General features: G+C 37.3%; 1 protein-coding gene across 2 annotated transcripts in view; it reads left to right on the top strand.

Annotated features, from left to right (window-relative positions):
• The window catches only part of CNTN3 (contactin 3), a 358,137-nt gene that overhangs the window by 174,520 nt on the left and 163,989 nt on the right, over window positions 1–19,628 (top strand). For both annotated transcript variants that reach the window (XM_526232.7, XM_054680802.2), the window contains one exon: window positions 14,857–14,952. In XM_526232.7, the coding sequence (XP_526232.2) occupies window positions 14,857–14,952 (96 nt within the window). The remainder of the gene's footprint in view (window positions 1–14,856; window positions 14,953–19,628) is intronic.

Raw genomic sequence — 19,628 nt, 5'->3', positions numbered from 1 at the left:
AAACCTCAGGGGGTTCCTGGGTAGGTGTTATTCCTAGTTGCTGAGAAAGAGAAACCAAGGAACTGCATGGTTAAGGAACCAGTTGGCCAGATTCAGAAGGTCACAACACAGGCCTTTTTCACTCAGCTTTGTAGGCACTTAATTAGAGTTGTTGAATAAATGGGTGAATGATTGAAAGAATGAACATACCTAAATATGACTTTCAAATTGGACATATTATCTTTTTCACCTTTTGTAGGTGAAGTTTCTATGGACTGAAAAGGAATCAGGAGCTTAAGCTTTAATTTGGTTGTGTTGTTTCTCTGTTTTCTCCCTGTTAGAAAGAGAATGTGCCATCAGCCTGCCTCTGACACTTAACCAGCAGTGTGATTTTAGGCAAAACCTAATCTCTCTTGTCCTTTGTTTGCTTATGTAAATATTGGGAATAACAATATCAGTATTGCCCATTTCACAGATTTTTTTAGTATCATATAAGATGAAATATATGCAACTTTAGATGATCATACTTTTTTATTTTTTGGAGTGCAGTGGCTCAATCTCAGCTCACTGCAACCTCTGCCTTCCAGGCTCAAGAGACTCTCCTGCCTCAGCCTCCTGAGTAGCTGGGATTACAGGCATGTGCCACCACGCCTGGCTAATTTTTGTATTTTTAGTAGAGGTGGGGTTTTGCCATGTTGGCCAGGGTGGTCTCGAACTCCTGGCCTCAAGTGATCTGCCTACCTTGGCCTCCCAAAGTGCTAGGACTACAGGCATGAGCCACCACACCCAGCCTAAGTGTACATATTGAAGTCATCATTGATCCTTTAAAAAGTAATCTTCATTTCACTTGAATTAGAGAAGCATTTTTTCCAGATAGTTCATAAAATAATCTTTGATGTCCCTCTCTTATTTTGATGAAAATCAAATTAAGCTAATTAACCTAATTAGCTTCTTTTTATATAAGAAGGGTACTCTTTGAATGCCAGATCACAGGAGTTCTCACCACCTGTGAACTATGCTATTACTCTGGAACTGTGTTGTTGCAGGGTGAAGTGTTAACAAATGAACTATTTGTAAGTAAGGGTAAGGATTCTGTGTTCAATATTTTTGTGTTGAGTTAGGAGAATTATTCCATGTGCTAATTTATTTATATTTTTCAATATTGCTATAATTGATAGAAGTCAACTTGTACCATCTTATGTTCATTGCAAAAATCACATGTGTCTTAAAAGCAACTATTTTATGAAATTTCTAAACAGCCTCGATGACTAATATATTTAGCCAAACACAGATGCTAAATATCAAGAGCTTTAAGACTCTCCTGTTGAATTCAACAACTATTATTAAATAACTACTCTACTAACTAGGGGGAAGGAAGAGAAATTATGGTGTTCTTGGAGAGACAGACATGCCTATAAAAAGCAAGAGGATAAATACAGGTAAACTAGAGTAGTTGTTGAAGGCCTCAAAGGAGAAAGCAATAATTTAGCTGGACTTGAATGACAAAGAAGTCTGGATAGATGTGGCTAGGAAAAGACACAGGGTTTATCTTTGCCTAGAGAAGGGGAGCAACATGCTAACACTTATTGAGCACCTACCGTATTCCAAAAACTTTGCATTTATTTTCTCATATAATCCTCTCAGCTGGCCTCTAACACGTTATGTTATCTTCATTTTTCAGACTAAGATCCTAAGTATCAAAGTGTCTAAGAAATTTGTGCAAAATCACAGAGAGATTCAATCACAGAGTGGTGGATATTACCACTGAAGTCTAACTGCAAATTCTTTGCTGAAGAAACCACTGAGACATTTTAATCTACACTATTAAAAAGTTCTTTAAAATGTTTGAGTACATAATTAAGATAACTGCATTGAAGTGGTATAATTTGTTCCCATATTCAGAATAATGTCATTTTATATGATCTCTTTGTTTCCAAATTGGAAAAGAGATGTTACTAAGTGAGAAGACCAAGTACATCTTTGTATAACTAATGGTTAAAACTCCTCTATGGCATACCCAGTACAGTGGTAAGTTTTTTAAATATGATATTGTGTAATAGTCTTGAAAATACAGCTTTCTTTATTTGATAATGTTTTATGTGAGAACATTGGCTTTTTCTGTTGCCCCATTGAAATCCTTTTAACATGTACTTTGCACAGAGATTTTCTGAATTATCTCAAAACTCAGATATACCACCTGGAGGTCTTCATTTCAAAACAAAGAATGTGATTCATGCTCTTGCCACAAAAATGGGGAAAAAAAGTGTAGTTTTGATAGAAAAATTCTAGGGCTATATATATGTATATATATACACACACACACACACATATATAAACACTTGAAGTATAAGAAACTCTTTTAAGAAAGCAAAGATTTAGTTGACTCTTCAGTTTGTAGTAACTGTTCGTGTTTTAAACTTTAGTATTGTAAAATTAACATCCATAATCAAATGGGGAGAGTTTTTGTTGTTGTTATGTGTTTTTCCTAGAATAGATACTTTAGAAGAGCAAAACTGTCAGTAGCAGAAACATGGGTTTATTTTTATTTTTATTTTTTTGAGACAGAGTCTCGCTCTGTCACCCAGGTTGGAGTGCAGTGGTGCAATCTCGGCTCAATGCAAGCTCTGCCTCCCGGATTCACGCCATTCTCCTGCCTCAGCCTCCCGAGTAGCTGGGACTACAGGTGTCCGCCACCACACCCGGCTAATTTTTTGTATTTTTAGTAGAGACGGGGTTTCATTCACCATGTTAACCAGGACGGTCTCAATCTCCTGACCTCGTGATCCGCCCACCTTGGTCTCCCAAAGTGCTGGGATTACAGGCGTGAGCCACCGTGCCTGGCCAGAAACATGGTTTTTAATTTTATTTGTTTGATTTTGCAAATGAGCATTTTGTTTTTTACTTTTTGCTAAGTACAGAAGGGGTTTTCTTATTTGATATAGTCAGAGGCAGTACTCTGTTATATGAAAAATTGTTTTAAAACAGGTAATCATTTTTAAGAGGTATATAGATACCATAAACAAGTAATTTTGCTTTGAGTATGCAACTGTGTGTGTTTTTTGTTTTGTAATGTGCCAAGCATTCTTCTTTGAGAAAGGGTTGGACAGTAGGAGTTCACTTTATTGTTTATGTAAGCCACACTCATTATGAATTTTCTTTGATTTCCAATTGCTGTTTTACTTTGCAATTGAGTTATTTAAAAAATATTTCTGAAACAATCTGGGTACAGAAATAGAATAAACAGAATGAAGATTTTTGTTTTGTATTTCCAGCTTTTATGGTTGTCTTGCCCAATCTCTTTTATCTAATTTGGCACTGGTTTTGGGGAGAGGAAGGGTGACTCTCCTTTACTGAGCTTTTCAAAAGCCTTTATATTTGTTTTTATATAAACAACATATTCCTTTTTTCATATTCATATTTCATCACTTTTTTGGTATTTTTCTAATAATTTCAGTGAAATTGTTACTAGCGTAATTAGTTTTGTTAGCAAATACATCTAATTGAAATGATGAAAGCAGAAGGGCTTGCTAGAGAGCAGCTACCAGGCACAAGCATTCTGTTTGCCCTGGACAACTGACAGTACCATGGAGGGAGTGGATCGTACTGCTTAGATTGAGGCCATCTGTACTGGGTAGGTGTGGTGTGAGGTCTGTGGAAGGCAACAAGGGGAGCTGGGGAAGGATCATGCCCTCAGCCTTAGCCTTACTGAGCAGACAAACCTAAAATGCAGTTTCCGTAAACATCCAAAATGTTCAGAGAAGGTATCTTTCACATAGGAGGGGTATTTTTAATTAGACCTTGAGGATTATTAGTAAATGTAAGTTGAAAGGGGAAGGATAAAGCATAAGCAAAGAGTTAGAATCAGAAATACTCTAAGTGACAGAGTACGCTCTCTTGTCCAAATACCCTGAACCTAGGCATAAACTTCATGTACACATGTATATGCATAGACATCTGTTGAATAATTGAATGAATGTTAGGACAGAGAATGTGGACTTTATCATCTTGGCAGTGGGAAATATGTGTATAGGTGTTTTAGCAGGTGTTAGAAACTGAGAGTGTGTTTTATAAAGAAAACTGAACTCTGTGTGTAGAGGATAGATGGATTGGATGGGAGGAGAGAGGCTGCAGGTGGAGAGACCAGCGTGAGGGTTGGATGGACCTATTGCATAATACAAAGATAAAAAGAACTGGACTTGAAATCAATGGGACTGGATGTGATCTCAGCTTTATCAGTTATTGCATCATGTTAGTCACATTCCAAAATAGCTTTCAGCCACAGTTTTCTAGAAAATGCAAAGTTAATACTTTTAAAATAGAAATTTTGTGAAAAATAAATGTGTTAAATTCAAGAAAATCTCTATCACAGTGTCTAGCAAAGCCATCCATCTATTAATTCCTTCATATCCCCATTTACTCAGTGTGGATGAAGCATACTCTTATGACTTCATAAGAGTGTAATCTAAGGTGTAAAAGCCAAACAAGTATATGGGCCCATATGCTTCATATGTGACAGCTGAATCTGCATTACAAAATAGTTCCAGGCTCAGTGTGGTGGCTCATGCCTGTAATCCTAGCATTTCAAGAGGCTGAGACAGGTGGATTGCTTGAGCCCAAGAGTTTGTGACTGGCCTGGGCAACATGGTAAAACTCCATCTCTACAAAATAATACAAAAAACTAGCTGGGGATGTTGGTACACACCTTTGGACCCAGCTACTTGGGAGGCTGAGGCATAAGAATCTCTGGAGCCTGGAAGGGAGAGGTTACAGTGAGCTGAGATGGTGCCACTGCACTCCAGCCTAGACGACAGAGCAAGACCCTGTTTCAAAAATTAATTTAATTTAATTTAAATCATTCCAGTAAAATTAATATGATGGTAATGCAAAATCAGAGATAAATGGGAAGAGAAAGACTGGGTTTTGCGGAACAATTAACTTGATCAAATTTAATGTATTGAGCAAATGTAGGAAAAGAAAGAGCCAAACTGGTTGTGGGAGTCTTTGAGAGAATAACAACAGGGAAGTTGGAAGAGGAACTGTATTAGAGGAAACACCAAGAACATAGGAAAATGCAGTGTCAAATATGAGATGGCAATTGGACATCCAAAAAATATCTGGAAGGCATGCAGAGAATGAATGTTTTGAATCAAAATTTGATGGACATATCATTGATATATACACAGTGGTAGGATCTTGAGACTTGGTGAGTTTCCTGAAAGAATGTGAAGAAAAATGATAGTACCTATCATTTATTTAACATTTATAAATTAAGCAGTGTTTTAAGTAATTTACACGAGTTATCTTATTTCTTCCTTGCAACAATAGCAGAGGTAATTGCTGTCTTATCCTTAATTTACTGATGGGGAACCTGTGGATCAACAAATGAAGTAATATGCCCTGTTCAAATAGCTAGAGAGAATCAGCCAAGGGATTGCACCTAGGTTTGTCTGACTCCACAGGACAAAGACTTGACTTCAACTCAAGTTAAAAATTGAAAGGAAACAGATGTTCATGGACCTCTGGGGGTGGGCAGTAGAGAGAGTGTTCAGAAAAGTTGGGCATGAGATCATTGGAAGATGTGTTTTATTTTTAAGATGGGGTGAACTGTGCATGTTTGAAAAACTGTAAGGAAGACAAAAGAGAGATGGAAACAGGAATCGTTATGAAACCAGAGACTCAAAAGGAAAAATGAAACCTTGTACTTGTATAATTGTTTTCATTTTTCAAAAGGCTTACAGATCTGGGATGCTAAGGTTCCTCTCTTGAAAAGCCCTGTGAGGTTCAAAGAGTGGATATTGTACCCACTTTACAAATGGAATGTATGAAGACACAGGGCAATCAAGTGACACACCTATAGATCTGCAGGCCTGGATTATGGTCAGAATATCCTGATGTTCTAATTCCTGTGTTCTCTTCCTAAATTTCACTAGTAGAAAGTTAGGAACTCTGCAATGCAGACACCAATAATTTAACTTTGGTGGGAAGACCCATTATGGAGATCCTAAGGAAAATGAGATGATGGATGCTTATTTCAGACATTCTTTGATGACCTACACAATGCCAAGAAATATGTGACAGTCTAGAGATAGAAAGATGAAAATGACAAGGCTCTAATCCTGGCAGAGCCCCCAGAATAAAAGTTTGTTGTTGCTTAGTGTATGTGGCTGGGAGTTGACAGTGTTGGAGCAATGTATGGGAGGCAGATGAAGCTGAACTATGAAATACCTATGCGGAAAGGTCTTGTAGAGTATACTTAGGTGCTTAGGGTCCACCCTGTGCCTGCATTTTCCAGGTGGTGTTTCAGAACAAAACAACAGATCCTGAGGCTGTTATGATCTTATTAGATGCTTTGCTACATTTCCTAAATAGTCTTAGAAAAATACGAAATACGTCAGTCTCTGCTTGGAGACTTACAATGCACACCTGTTTTAAAATCTCTCAAAAGGCTCAGGCTTAAGGAAAAAATCTGTTTGTGGTAGACATTTTTTGATGCCCTGTATCACACCTCTGATGCCCACCTCCCAAAGCATTTGCAGAGCGGGTAGACAGTTTCTTGCAGGTTCGTAGTAGAAGCTCTGATGGAGATGAGGGAGTTGTTGTCCCCAGGGAAATTCCTCCACTATTGGGGTTGGGAGCCTGTATATACCCCCGACTCCCATCTTTCAAATGGATGATTCTGGATGACATTTTGTATGGTTGTCAGAGGTTCATTTGAAATCAAGTTCTCATTGACTGCAGTAGCAACTTCGGTAATGTACCCAGATGTTGAATTTTCCTGCATCTCTCCCCTTTCCTTCCCCACTGCCTCTAAGATCACCCCCCATAAACTATGTCACCCAAGTCTTTTTGGAGGCTCTGGCTTGGGAGAAACAAAACTAAAACACTATTGAACTTTTGTTGAATAAGCTATTATTTTTCATAAGGATAAAGTTTTGTTTTCCTAAGACACACTTTGCCATGGGAGAGTTTTCCCTTAGGGGCTTTATACATAATTAAATGTTTTGAGAATTGGACCAGCAAGAAAGGGAACAAAAAAGGAGGAGACACTTTGAATTTGGGTGTTGGGAAATAGAGCAAGAAATAATGAAAATAATGATTGAGTTTTGAACATGCTGATACCGAAGATAACTAAGAGTCAGTTGTTTATGTCTAATATTCCGATTTAGGAGATCTTCTAAGTGCTTCTGCATGTGCCATAAGGCAGGAAGAAAGGTGTGGTCATTCACTGAACTGGGATTTTTTTATTTTTGTAGTGGGCATGCTTTAATGAGATTTATCAACTACTTGAAACTTTACCACTTGATTGTGAAACTGAATCATTGCATGGGATTCTTTTTTATAGCAAGCTTGTCCAACCTGTGGCCTATGGTGGCTTCGAATGCAGCCCAACACAAATTTGTAAACTTTTGTAAAACATTATGAGATTTTTTTGTGATTTTTTTTTTAGCTCATTGGCTCTTGTTAGTGTTAATGTATTTTATGTGTGGCCCAAGACAATTCTTCTTCCAATGTGGCCTAGGGAAGCCAAAAGATTGGACAAGCCTGACTTACAGTAAGGGTGAAAACCATAACTGAATTGCAGTCTTTATTTTGATTGCTTTTCTGGGTATGTTCATTGGGTTTCTTCATGGCAGTACACAAATATCTTTTATTGGCAGCGACCTGATTCTTTCAAAGGCAATCTTGTCATTTACACTGTTCATGTAATGATGTAATTTGATAACTACCAATCACTAAGCATTTCAACATTAAACATTAAAGACGTTTAAGATATTATGTATGGAAGACTATTACATTGCCTGTGTCTGTGTTCCTGGTACAAATTGTCACTACTGGATAGTATTTTTCATTTTAATTGAAGAGGTAACACTTCACCTCATAGCATCAAATAGCGTTGTGTTATACAAGTAGTAAAGCTCACATCCAGTTTTCAGTGACAATGATTTCATTTGCTCTTCATGCTGTGATCACAAGTAGATATAAAGCATTTTGAGGGAGAGCTCTTCAGTTTTTAAATGTTGAGACCATTTAGTTAGCTGGCCACCATTTCAGATATATTGCCACTATTATGTTCCATTTTAGTTCTTTTAGAGGGAAAATGGCTTGTTTTACTTTGCAGTCTCTTGACATCTTTTTTAATATTTATGTGCCCAATTGCACATGTGGCCTTTTCAGCATTTCCCATAAAATTGTCTACATTGAATTATTTGGTCAAATACATTTAGAATACTCTATAATATCCATTCCACTTTAGTAGATATTATCCGTCCATAGCTTATATTAAGGTCCCTGACTTATTCTGCAAAAAGAAACTCATTTAACTTGGCTTGACACAAGTTTACTCAAATTTACTTGTTGGGAAATGGTAGTCATTCTTCTGGTTGATTTTAAGTCATACAGAGACAGACTTGTGCACTATACCCCTGCAGTTGTACCAAGTGGTATTTCACATACTCTGCTTGATAGTTCACTACCTAGGTCAATTCAGGTGAGAAACCAACACCAACAATATGTAGGAAGGGGAAAAAGATTGAGCACAGAATATCAGAAAAAAAGTCCTAGTGACCCCAGTTTCTTTTCTCCATATACACTGATGGTTTCCTGGAGTTTTCCTTGCTACTGCATGGGAAGATCAACCTGAAGTGCAGAGCTTGGATAGGCAATAGAAAACCTGGCACAATATAGAAAATTAACAGACGTGTATCAAAGTGAAGACTTTTATACAGCAGAAATGGTCCATGTGAATTTTTACAAAAAGCTAGTCACAAGAAGGAGTGTTCTTCCCTAAGGGCTCTGCACACCTTTCTTTGATGTTGACTTCGGAGATACTGGCCCCATGTTGTGGCTGGAGCTATGGGCTCTGGTAGAGTAGCACACACAGCTAATGGCCAGAAGCGGGGTCAGCAAGCCACTTCTATCCTGTAGGTAATGTGGGGGAAGAGAAAAGAAAATAAAAGGAAATAAGGAAATATGAGGAACTGGACTTTATCTTTGCTTGCTTGCTTATTATTTTTTAATTCATATTTCCCTGGTTTATACATACTCATTGTGTATGTGTATTTAGTTCTAATTTTATCACATGGATGTACATGTGTTGACCAACACAGTCAAGAAAGAGGACAGTTCAGGTCCCACAAGGATCCCTCATAGTACCCTTTGATAACGACACTCCCATATCTCCCTCCAATTTCCCTAAACATTGGCAACCACTAATTTACTCCCATTTTGTTTTTATTTTAATTTTTTAAGAGATGGGGTCTCACTATTGCCCAGGCTGGTCTCTAACTCCTGGTCTCAAGCAACCCTCCTACCTCAGCCTCTGGAGTTGCTGGGATTACAGTTGTAAAACACTATGCTCAGCACTAAACCCTATTTCTAAATTTGAATTTTTTAAAGTTTTACATAAATGGAATCATATAGTAAGAACCTTTTGGAATTGGCATATTTCTGCCAGCATAATTTCCTGAAGATTTACCAAAGGGGTTGGGTGTATAAAGATTTGATTGCTTTGAGTTGCAGGGTAGCATTCCATGGTATGGATGTAGCACTGTGCATTTAGCCATTCACACATTGAAGGAACTTGGGTTGTTTCCAGTTTAGGGCTGTTACACATAAAACTCTGCGAACTTTTATGTACAGATTTTTGTATGAACAAGTGTTTTCATTTCTCTAGGATAAATGCCCAAAAGTGCAATTGCTGGTCATATGGTAGTTATGTGTGGTTTGTTTTACAGGAAACTAAAAAACATGTTTTCCATATTGGCTTTGACATTTTACACTTAAGAAGACAATGTCTGAATCATCCAGCCTCCTTACATCCTCTCCAAGATTTAGTGCTGTCACTGTTTTGTTTTTTGTTTTTAGGTATTTTGGTAGGTGTGGAGTGATAGCTCATTGTAGTTTTAATTTGCATTTCCCCGATGTCTAATGATGTTGAACATCTTTTCAGGTCCTTATTTTCCATCTGTTTTTCCTTTTCAGTGAACTGTTTGTGTCTTCTTCCCATTTTCTAATGGAATCGTATGTTTTATACTATTGAATTTTGGGCAGTCTTACTTATTCTAGATACTCTTTCTTTAGTGGATAAGTGGTTTTCAAGTATATCCTCCCAGTCCGTAGCTTTTCTTTGCATCCTCTTCGCTTGAGCTTTCATGGAGTAGAAGTTTTAAATGTTGATGCAGTCTGACTTATTGGTCCTTCCTTTTAAAGACCATTCAATTGGTGTCAAGTCTAAAAGCTCTTTGCCTATCCTTACATCCCAAAGATGGTTTCCAATATTTTTTAAATAAAAGTTCTATAGCTTTATGTTTTACATTTACGTTTGTGGTCTAGTTTGAGTTGATTTTTAAACTGAGTAAAGTTTAGGTCGATTTTTTTTTCTCTCCTTCCATTGAATTGCATTTTTTCAAAAATCAGCTGAGCCTATTTTTGTGAGTCTATTTCTGTGTTCTCTGTTTTGCTGTATGGATCTATGTGTCTCTCCCTGTGCCACTACCACATGGTCTTGATCATTGTAGCTATATTATAAGCCTCAATGTTAGGTAGAGTGATTCTTCCTGCTTTGTTTTTAGTCTAGATAGTTTTACGCATTCTAAGTCCTGTGCCTTTACATATAAATTTTAGAATAAGCTTGTCTTTATCTACAAAAAAAAAGAACAAACCCAAAACCATGCTGATATTTCGATCAGAATTATATTAAAATTATACACTCATGTGTCACTCAATGACAGGGATATGTTCTGAGGAATGCATCATTAGGTGATTTCATCAAACATCGTAGTATGTTCTTATTATACCCAGATGGTATTACCTACTACACACCTAGGCTGTACAGTATAGCCTATTGCTGCTAGGCTATAAACCTGTACAGCAGATCACTTTACTTAATACTGTAGGCAATTGTGACACAATGGTGAGTATTTGTGTTTCTGAACATATCTAAGCATAGAAAAGGTACAGTACAATATAAAAGACAGGAAACGGTATATCTATACTGAACACTTACCATGAATGGAGCTTGCAGGAATGGAGGCTGTTGTGGGTGAATTGGTGAGTGAGTGGTGAGTGAATGTGAAGGCCTAGGACATTACTGTACATTACTGTAGACTTCATAAACACTGTACACTTAGGCTACACTGAATTTATAAAAATATGTTTCAGTAATAAATTAATCTTGGCTTACTATAATATTTGTATTTATAAACTTTTAATGTTTTATGAATTTTGACCCATAATAACACTTAGCTTAAAACACACATTGTGAAGCTTTACTAAACTATTTTCTTATACACTTATTCAATAAGCTTTTTTATTTTGTTTTCTTTTTAAGTGTTTTTGCCAAAAGCATTTAAAAACACACATGTTAACCTAGGCCTACACAGGGTCAGGATCATCAGTATCACTGTCTTCCACCTCCACATCTTATGCCACTGGAAGATCTTCAGGGGCAATAACATGCATGGAACTGTCATCTTTTATAATGACAATGCCTCCTTCTGAAAAACTCCTGAAGGACCTACCTCAGGCTGTTTTATGGTTAACCTTTTTTTTTTTCAATTTGTAGAAGTAATATATTCTAAAATAACAATAAAATTATAGCATAGTAAATACATAAACCCGTAACAGTTATTTAGTATCATTCTCAAGCATTATATGCTATACATAATTTTATATGCAAAACTTTTATATGACTGGCAGCATAGTAGGTTTTTTACACAATCACCACAAACTCAGGAGTAATATATTTCACTACTATGTCATGATACCTATGATATCACTGTTGTAAATATGGTCTGGCCATATATGTGGTCCAGCATTTACCGAAATGTTGTTCTACAGCATATGACAGTGTATTAATTTGGGAAGAACAGCAATTATGTTGAATCTAACAATCCATGTTCATAGTATGTGTCTCCATTTATTTATGCCTCTGCATTTTTTTCTTTTTCATTAGCATTTTATAATTTTCATTATACAGATCTTTTGCATGTTTTGTTACATGTAATTTACCTGAGTATTTTATTTTATTTGGAACAATTGTGAGTAGTTTTGAGTTTTTAATTTCAATTTTTGCATGTTTATTATTAGTATGTAGAAACTATATCCTATGACCTGCTTAACTCCCTTGAATTTCTGATGCTGGGGAGGGGGAAAGCACTCGGTCTTTCACCATTAAATATGATGATAGCTGTAGTTACTTGTAGGTGTTCTTTATCATCTTAGTTTGTTTTTAAAGTCCAAAATTGGACTATATATAGCTTGACTTACATTTGGGTGACACATATAATCTTCCACTAGATATTTTAATGATCTGAAGCTTTTTAGACATTGACACTACTCTTTTCTCATAGTTCCTAGTGTTGCAAAAAAGGAGAAAAGTCTCGCTATACCTTGACTGTAACATGTATGTTCTTATGCATCTATGTTGCTCCATCTGCCTCAGAAAAATGCCCACCCTGGCCCTCTGACTGCTACTACTACTGTCCGTCTACTTGTCCAGGTTCTGCTTGTTAAAGCCTTGGTTACACCTGTAGATTAACTATGCAGTCCTCTGTGTACTTACCACCTTTTCAGCAAAGTGCCACTTACAATGTGCCATTACAATTAAGTTATTTTTCTTTGCTTCCTGATGCTACGTCCATGAACTGGCCATATCAGATATCCAGAACAATATTCCTTGCACTCGTGCACTGCAGAAAGAGTAGCCATGCTTGTCTCTAGACCAATGGGCAGATCTGTGCCAGCTATATTTGTGCTTAGGCAAAAGAGATTTTACCTTTGGAGGAGACATTACTGGTTTCCGTAGAACTATTCTATACATTTTTGCATATTCTAGCTAAAATCAGTGATAGAAAACATCCACACTGTGAAATTGTATGGCAGAAGATAACAAGGAATTAGACAGGAAGGCAGCAATGATGACACATACTTGATCATCAAGAAATAATCTTTGGAAATTCCATGTATAAGCTACATTCTGATATGAGGTACTGCCTCATTTAGCCATTGGGAAACATTTGGATGGTCTAGTTTTGCAGTTCTAACTCAGTTAGTTACATTCCAAGAGACTTAATGTTTTGAGAATGTTGCATTTTAGTTAGATTTAAGGTGATACAACACTATGTTATTGTATCATTTCTGTTGGATAGCCTGTGGTTAAAATAAGTCCATCAACTGTTTTTTCTTCTTTTCTGGGCACACACAAGAGACTTTTGCTGAATCACTTTACTCCATATTTATAACCTAGCAATTTAATACTATTTTTCAGTAACAATAACATGAGGCACATAGGCCCTCTTATTTCTCTCTGATATACTGCTATATGGTCCTTAGAGTATCCCTACTTGTCTACAGGTTCTGGTTTTATCAATTTGAAGATAATTATTTTGCTTTTTATATTTTTCAAAGAAAAGTTGAAAATATCCAAGTTGTATTCTAAAATACATATACTGCTTCACTCTGTATAGACACCACTTAGGCAATTTATATCAGCCCTTAAGAGCTATGAAGTGAGTATATTCTTTCAGAAATTGACAGTACAATTGTTCTGATACAGAAAGTGACACCATAGAGTATATTAATGGTGTAATTCACAGACATTTTTTATAAGTCAGAGTTTAAAGAAACAGATCTTTCTTCCTCTTTCCCTATGAACTAAAGCATTTTTAAAAATGAAGTCAACGGAATTTTCTCTCTCCTTTAATTTAACTTGGAAAGAATGAATCAGTATTTGCTGTACTGGATTGTCATTGGAAGAAATTAAATGTTCTCTAAAAATAACCGTTGGTAATCAAAATAGTATTTGCACTTGATTGCTATTTTTTTTAACTTTTTTAAACACTTGAAAAAATCTTTGGATGCTTATAAAAATAATTATTTTAGCCGCTATAAATAAAAGGGAATATGCTGATTTAAATTACTGTTATCCTTTGAATTCTATGTACTTGGTAATTTTCAGTGACAATATATCTTCCACAAAGCCCTTCAGAATATGGGAAAAATAGGACTTATACTCAGAAACTGAATATTATCAAATATTTTTGTAAATAAAAATAATTATAGGTAGAATAAAATCTATTTAGGCTATGATAAAATATTTTAGGAGGGAAATTCATGAATAGTTGGTCATTATTACAAGTTGAAGCTAAAAGTATTCATGATATGGTGAATCACTGGTGAATGTGAAAGTCATATTTATGTTTATTTTTGATTTAGGATATTTCATTTCCTTTTTTGAATTATATTGTCTGGTTAGTTCATTCTGATACACGCTTTGTCTTTGGATAGTTCATGCCATTTTAGACACTATTTCAGCAACATGGGATCAGTGGGTATATATTTATATTGTATTGCTGAATTTCTAGAAGCTTTAATAAAGAAATCAGAATCCAGCTTTTCTACCTCAAAGCAAATGGTTTTCTCTCTAGGTTCTTGGAAGGAGATTTTAAAATTGTTTTCCATGCAGGAACAGAAAACCAAATACTGTATGTTCTCACTTATAAGCAGAAGATAAATATTAGGTACTTATGACCATAAAGATGACAAAAATGGACCCTGGGGACGACTACAGTGGGGAGGAAGGGAGAGGGGTAAGGATTAGAAAACTACCTACCTGCTGGGTTCTGTACTCACTACCTGGGTGATGAGATCAACCAAACCCCAAACCTCAGCATTACACAGTATAACCACATAACAAACCTGTACGTGTACCTCCTGAATCTAAAATAAAGGGTGAAATTCTAAGTAAATAAAAATAATAATTTTTAAAGAAAAAAGCAAAAACTAAAATTGTTTTCTAAGGGAAAGGAAGGTCTTGGTGTAAAATTTGTGATTTAATTGGTCTTTCTGAAATTCAGTTTTGTTTTGTTTTCAAATCAGATCTTGAAAATTTTAAAACCAAAATGAGGAGTACAGTGTCTGTGCGTGAAGGCCAGGGAGTTGTGCTGCTCTGCGGCCCCCCACCACACTCTGGAGGTAAGTCATGCTCTGTTTCTGCTTTTCATATTTATTAAGGTTCAGGGCAAGGCCTGCAGCGCATGTACTGTTATTGCATCTGTAAATTACTCTGAGAAACTTGATAACCTGAGCATTAGATTTTGTCTGCTGAGTTGGAATATGAGGAACGCCACAAAAAATAGTCCATCCAGAGAAGTTTCTAAACAATCGACTCATTGACTTTTTGGGTTATAAAGACAAGAGAGATCACATTTGCTTCAGTCACCTAACGGTGCTAAACAATGCTTTGTCATTACACCATTATCCGTTGGTTTTTAGTTTTATGCCATGTCAAATTGGATCTTTGCTGTTTGTCTGCCTCTCTTTCTCTCTCTCTCTCTGTCACACACACACACACACACACACACACACACACAAGCTTATTAGTATGTGCCAATAAGCCTCTTTATATATGTGTATATATATATATATACACATAGAAATGATATGTGTGTATATTCACATCATTTACATTGGGGCGTTGGAATTGCAAATTTTATGCTATATTGGTATAAATTGAAATATTACTAGAAATTCAGAACCTTACCAAGATAGTGACCCAGAGTAAAAATGAACTTCAGCACGTATGAAAATAATTTTATTATCTCCCCAGTATGAGCCTGGGGTGCTGGTTTGATTTTCCTATCGTGCTCTCTATTGCAAACTTGGCCACTTGCAGGAACAAAGAGGGCATTATTAATGAATAAATCACTGTTCTTAGAGAAACACGCATTTTGTTATTGAGAGAATGAGAATTACTGGGAGATAAACAAGTTAGAGTGGATCTTTCTGACCAGAAGTGAAACTGAGAAGTCTACTTCTCATTACAGTAAAACTTATTCAAAGGAAAACATGCTGGACTTTATTTGTTCTGTGACATACAAATTACAGTCCTTTCCACCCAAAGAGTTGTCAGTTTTGATCACAAACCCTCAGCCCAATAAAACAGATATCTCCCATCTTCAGGATCTGGCCACTTGAAATTCGTGAACCATCTGGAGACTGCAGACTTGGAGCTTGATTAAAAAATAGGATTGCCATCATGTGGTCTGCTGTGGGTTTAAATTGTGTTCTCCAGTTTATTTCAAGGGTGTTCATAATTGCTGGAATCTTGATGTTTCAGAAGAACTTTAAGTTTGAAGGGAAGCATAGAGCCTCTTGATTGCAAACAAAGTAACAGAATCACACTGTATTGACAAAAAATTGGGAGTTTGCTGGCTCACATAACTGGGATGATCAAGTGGCTTCTGGTAGCACTGTGAGGTTTTACGAAGAGATACACCACCCAGAAGGACTTGCTGCCTCGCCACGGGGTGTGGGGTTAGTGGATGGCCTCCAGCTCTCACTCCTTCCTGGTCTGCCCCAGCTGCAGAGAGACACTTGCCCACAGTCACACCCCTCCTGAGGAAGCCCACATCTAGTGACTGAGCAAGGCTCGGATATGAAGGGTCAACCATTTCTGACCACCACTGGGCAATTCTGATTTAATCCATAACTTCCTGTCAGGATGACCATGTCTTTGTTGGACCACATCACAATTCAGTTTCTTTCTCTTCCCAGTTGAATCCTAGTTTTTTCCGTTCATGAGTTTTGATCATTGATTAAAAGCTTTTATTCCAAACTCTATTTAGGGGTCTGCTCCCTGAAAACTCAATCCGTTGGATTCAGGGATTGAATCAATTCCATAAGCAATTCATTTTTCTCTGTATTTCTTGACTCTACTTCTCTCCATATTGCCTCCATTCTCATGTATCTTCCTTGTGGAGGCAAAGGTGACCTCTGACAGCTCTAAGCTCTGTGATCCTTAATGCTAAATATCCTAATGAAGCAGACACCCTGTTTCTCTATGGCTCCTGATTCTTTTAGAATCAGCCTTATTTATGGGAGCCCTGAAGCTGAGGGCTTGAGTCAGTCCACCAACTGACAAGCACTGGAATGAGAAAGAAGCAGTTTCCAAAAGAAGTGTTGTATTATGAGAAAAAAGAGGGAGATATATTAGATAGAAATAAATAATTGCTAAAACTACATCTGGGAAGGAAGTATCAAAATAATTTAAATTTATATTGTCTCAAATGAAAATAACGTAATAGCTGGGTAGTCTTGGTTGTGATCAGTTTTATAGGTGTTGACCCAATTTAAAATTCCAACTGAGTGATTTTGTTTAAGTGTTATTATGATTAGATACGTTCACTGATCGGAAAGGAGGAACTTTTTGGTTGCCTAAGTATGCACAGAGTGAACATGTCTTAGTAAGCTGTTGGATGAAACATGTCCCAAAAGATGAATCTATTCAAATGTTATAAAATTGGAGAACTGTTAGCCCATCACACCTGTCCTAAATAATGATATCCTGATTTTTCTCTCCCTTTGGTGACTTCAGGTAGTCCTTTCATTTTTAAAACACTCGGTTGGGATGACAGTGGAAGTCAAATAGGATTGTAGGTGAAGACGGGAAGAAATCTTCCCAGATGTCAGACATGAACCCATAAGAACCCAGAGCATGCATAGGAGAGCAAATAACATTCACCAAAAGCATACTTCCCTCAGTTCCAGATTGTACAGATTTAGATGCTAAAAAGTGTGATGCTCGTTGATCCAAGTGTCTGTAATGCGGAGGTATTCACAATTCACGTCCACTGTCTTAACACATTGGCTTATGAGCTTCTTGAGGGCAGGCCTATGTTGGTGTTCGCCTGCACCCAAGAGCCTAGTACAAGGCTGGTTTGTAACAAACAGTAAATATTGGTTGAAGAAATGAACACATTCATGTAAGGAATACATTTTTTAAAATTTGGCCAGTTATACATGCTTTTTGAGAGTTCACTGGAAACTTTGTGAAGATATAAGCATTTAACAGCCAAAATGCCCTGGGTGTCAACCAGACAGGTGCGGGCATTGACAGATCAGAGTAAACTCTGTCCACAGCAGCTGGTATCAGCCCCGCTTCATCACCTTTTTGACTTATGGCCTTTCATTCAGTAGAGGGTATGAGCCAGGTCAGAGAGCAGCTGAAGCTGTAACTCCGGGGTATATCAGTACAAGTGATGAAGGATTAATCAGAGAGCTCATGGCCTGCACTGTGGTCCATTTGGTTTTCTTCCCACAGAGTCGCACAGTCCCTGCAAGACATGTGCTTGCCCTTCTCTGTCTCCCACACTTTATATTACCTATATTCACTTCACATTTCTTCATTTCTTCTTGTTTCCCTCTCTGTGGTTAGAAATGTTTAAATTTGTTATTTTTCTGATTACTGAAGACACAATCATATTTTATTTATCTGTTGTATTTCCTCTTATATCAGCCTAACAGAGTAAGCAAAGAAAGGCAGTAATAATAATAATAATAGTAACCAGCTGGGCACAATGGCTCATGCCTGTAATCCCAGCACTTTGGGAGGCCGAGGCAGGCAGATTGCTTGAGCTCAGGAGTTCAAGACCAGCCTGGGCAACATGGTAAAACCCCACCTCTACCCAAAATACAAAAAATTAGCTGAGCAAGGTGGTGCACACCTGTAGTCCCAGCTACTCGGGAGGCTGAGGTGGGAGGATTGCTTGAGCTCGGGAGGTGGAGGTTGCAGTGAGCTGATCATACCACTGCACTCCAGCCTGGGCAACAGAGCGAGACCCTGTCCCCAAAAAAATAAAATAAATGAAATAAAAATAATCATAGTAGTGTTAGCCTCTGTCTATTGAGTGTTGCTTAGATGCCAAGCAGTGTTCTAGTCCTTTGTGGAAATTACCTGCTAGTGAGATTCTTTTTGGGTAAAAGTATGGGGAGGAAGATGCGTGACAATGTACAGTAGAGTCTGGAAGCTGAGCCTGCAGATGCTAAGAGCGTGGGCTCTTAACCAGCCAATGCCTAGTGCCTTGAGCCCAGACTTCCTGCTTAGAAATGGCACATGAGGCACGAGGCCAGAAACTAAGCTTCAGCACAAAACCCTCCAGCTTTTATTTAGGGCTACACTTCGGGAGTTTGCAAAGTGTGCCTCAGAGAGGAGGCAGCCAACCTAAAATCACAGAGCTGTGAAGAAGTAAAACTAGAACCTGGAGGCTCTGACTCATGACCAGGGCTCTTTCTAGTATGGCATGCTCTAAACCAGCACCCTGTTGCCATTCTCCAAATGAGAAGGCACAGAGTCCTCAGCAGAAGTGACACTGTCCTAAGCCAAAAGCTTCTGACATTTCAAAATTGGAGACAGCACAGTTCATGGTTTTGTTTTAATTTTCCAGCCCATTGTTTAACACATCAGCAATGCTTAAAATCACATTAGCAGAAATATCTCCAGAGTTAACTAAATGTTTTGACTCATAGTAAAATTGTGTTAAAATCTCCTTTTAGTGCAGTAAGTTTATAACTTTCTTTTGTTTATTTGGGATAAAACCCAGAAATGTTCTCCATAACTAGATTGGGAAGATAGATGTGGAAAAGGCCTAAATAAGGATCCCAAAGTGTGGAAACTGCGTATGTTAATCATATTTCCTTAATTCATCGATGTAATTTACAAGATAGTATCAGCAACTTGGGGCAGCTCTGGATAAGAGCATTTGCCATCTATTTGATACTATAATAATAAAAAATTGTTTTATGGTGGGAGACAATGAAGAATTTTCCTGGGAATCCCTGTAACCTCGCAGCAACAGACTGCTGTCATCTGA

This window comes from Pan troglodytes, chromosome 2, assembly GCF_028858775.2.
Source record: "Pan troglodytes isolate AG18354 chromosome 2, NHGRI_mPanTro3-v2.0_pri, whole genome shotgun sequence".
Taxonomy (NCBI): Eukaryota; Metazoa; Chordata; class Mammalia; order Primates; family Hominidae; genus Pan; species Pan troglodytes.
The sequence above is the reverse complement of the archived record's forward strand: the minus strand, read 5'-3'. Positions and strand labels throughout refer to the sequence as shown.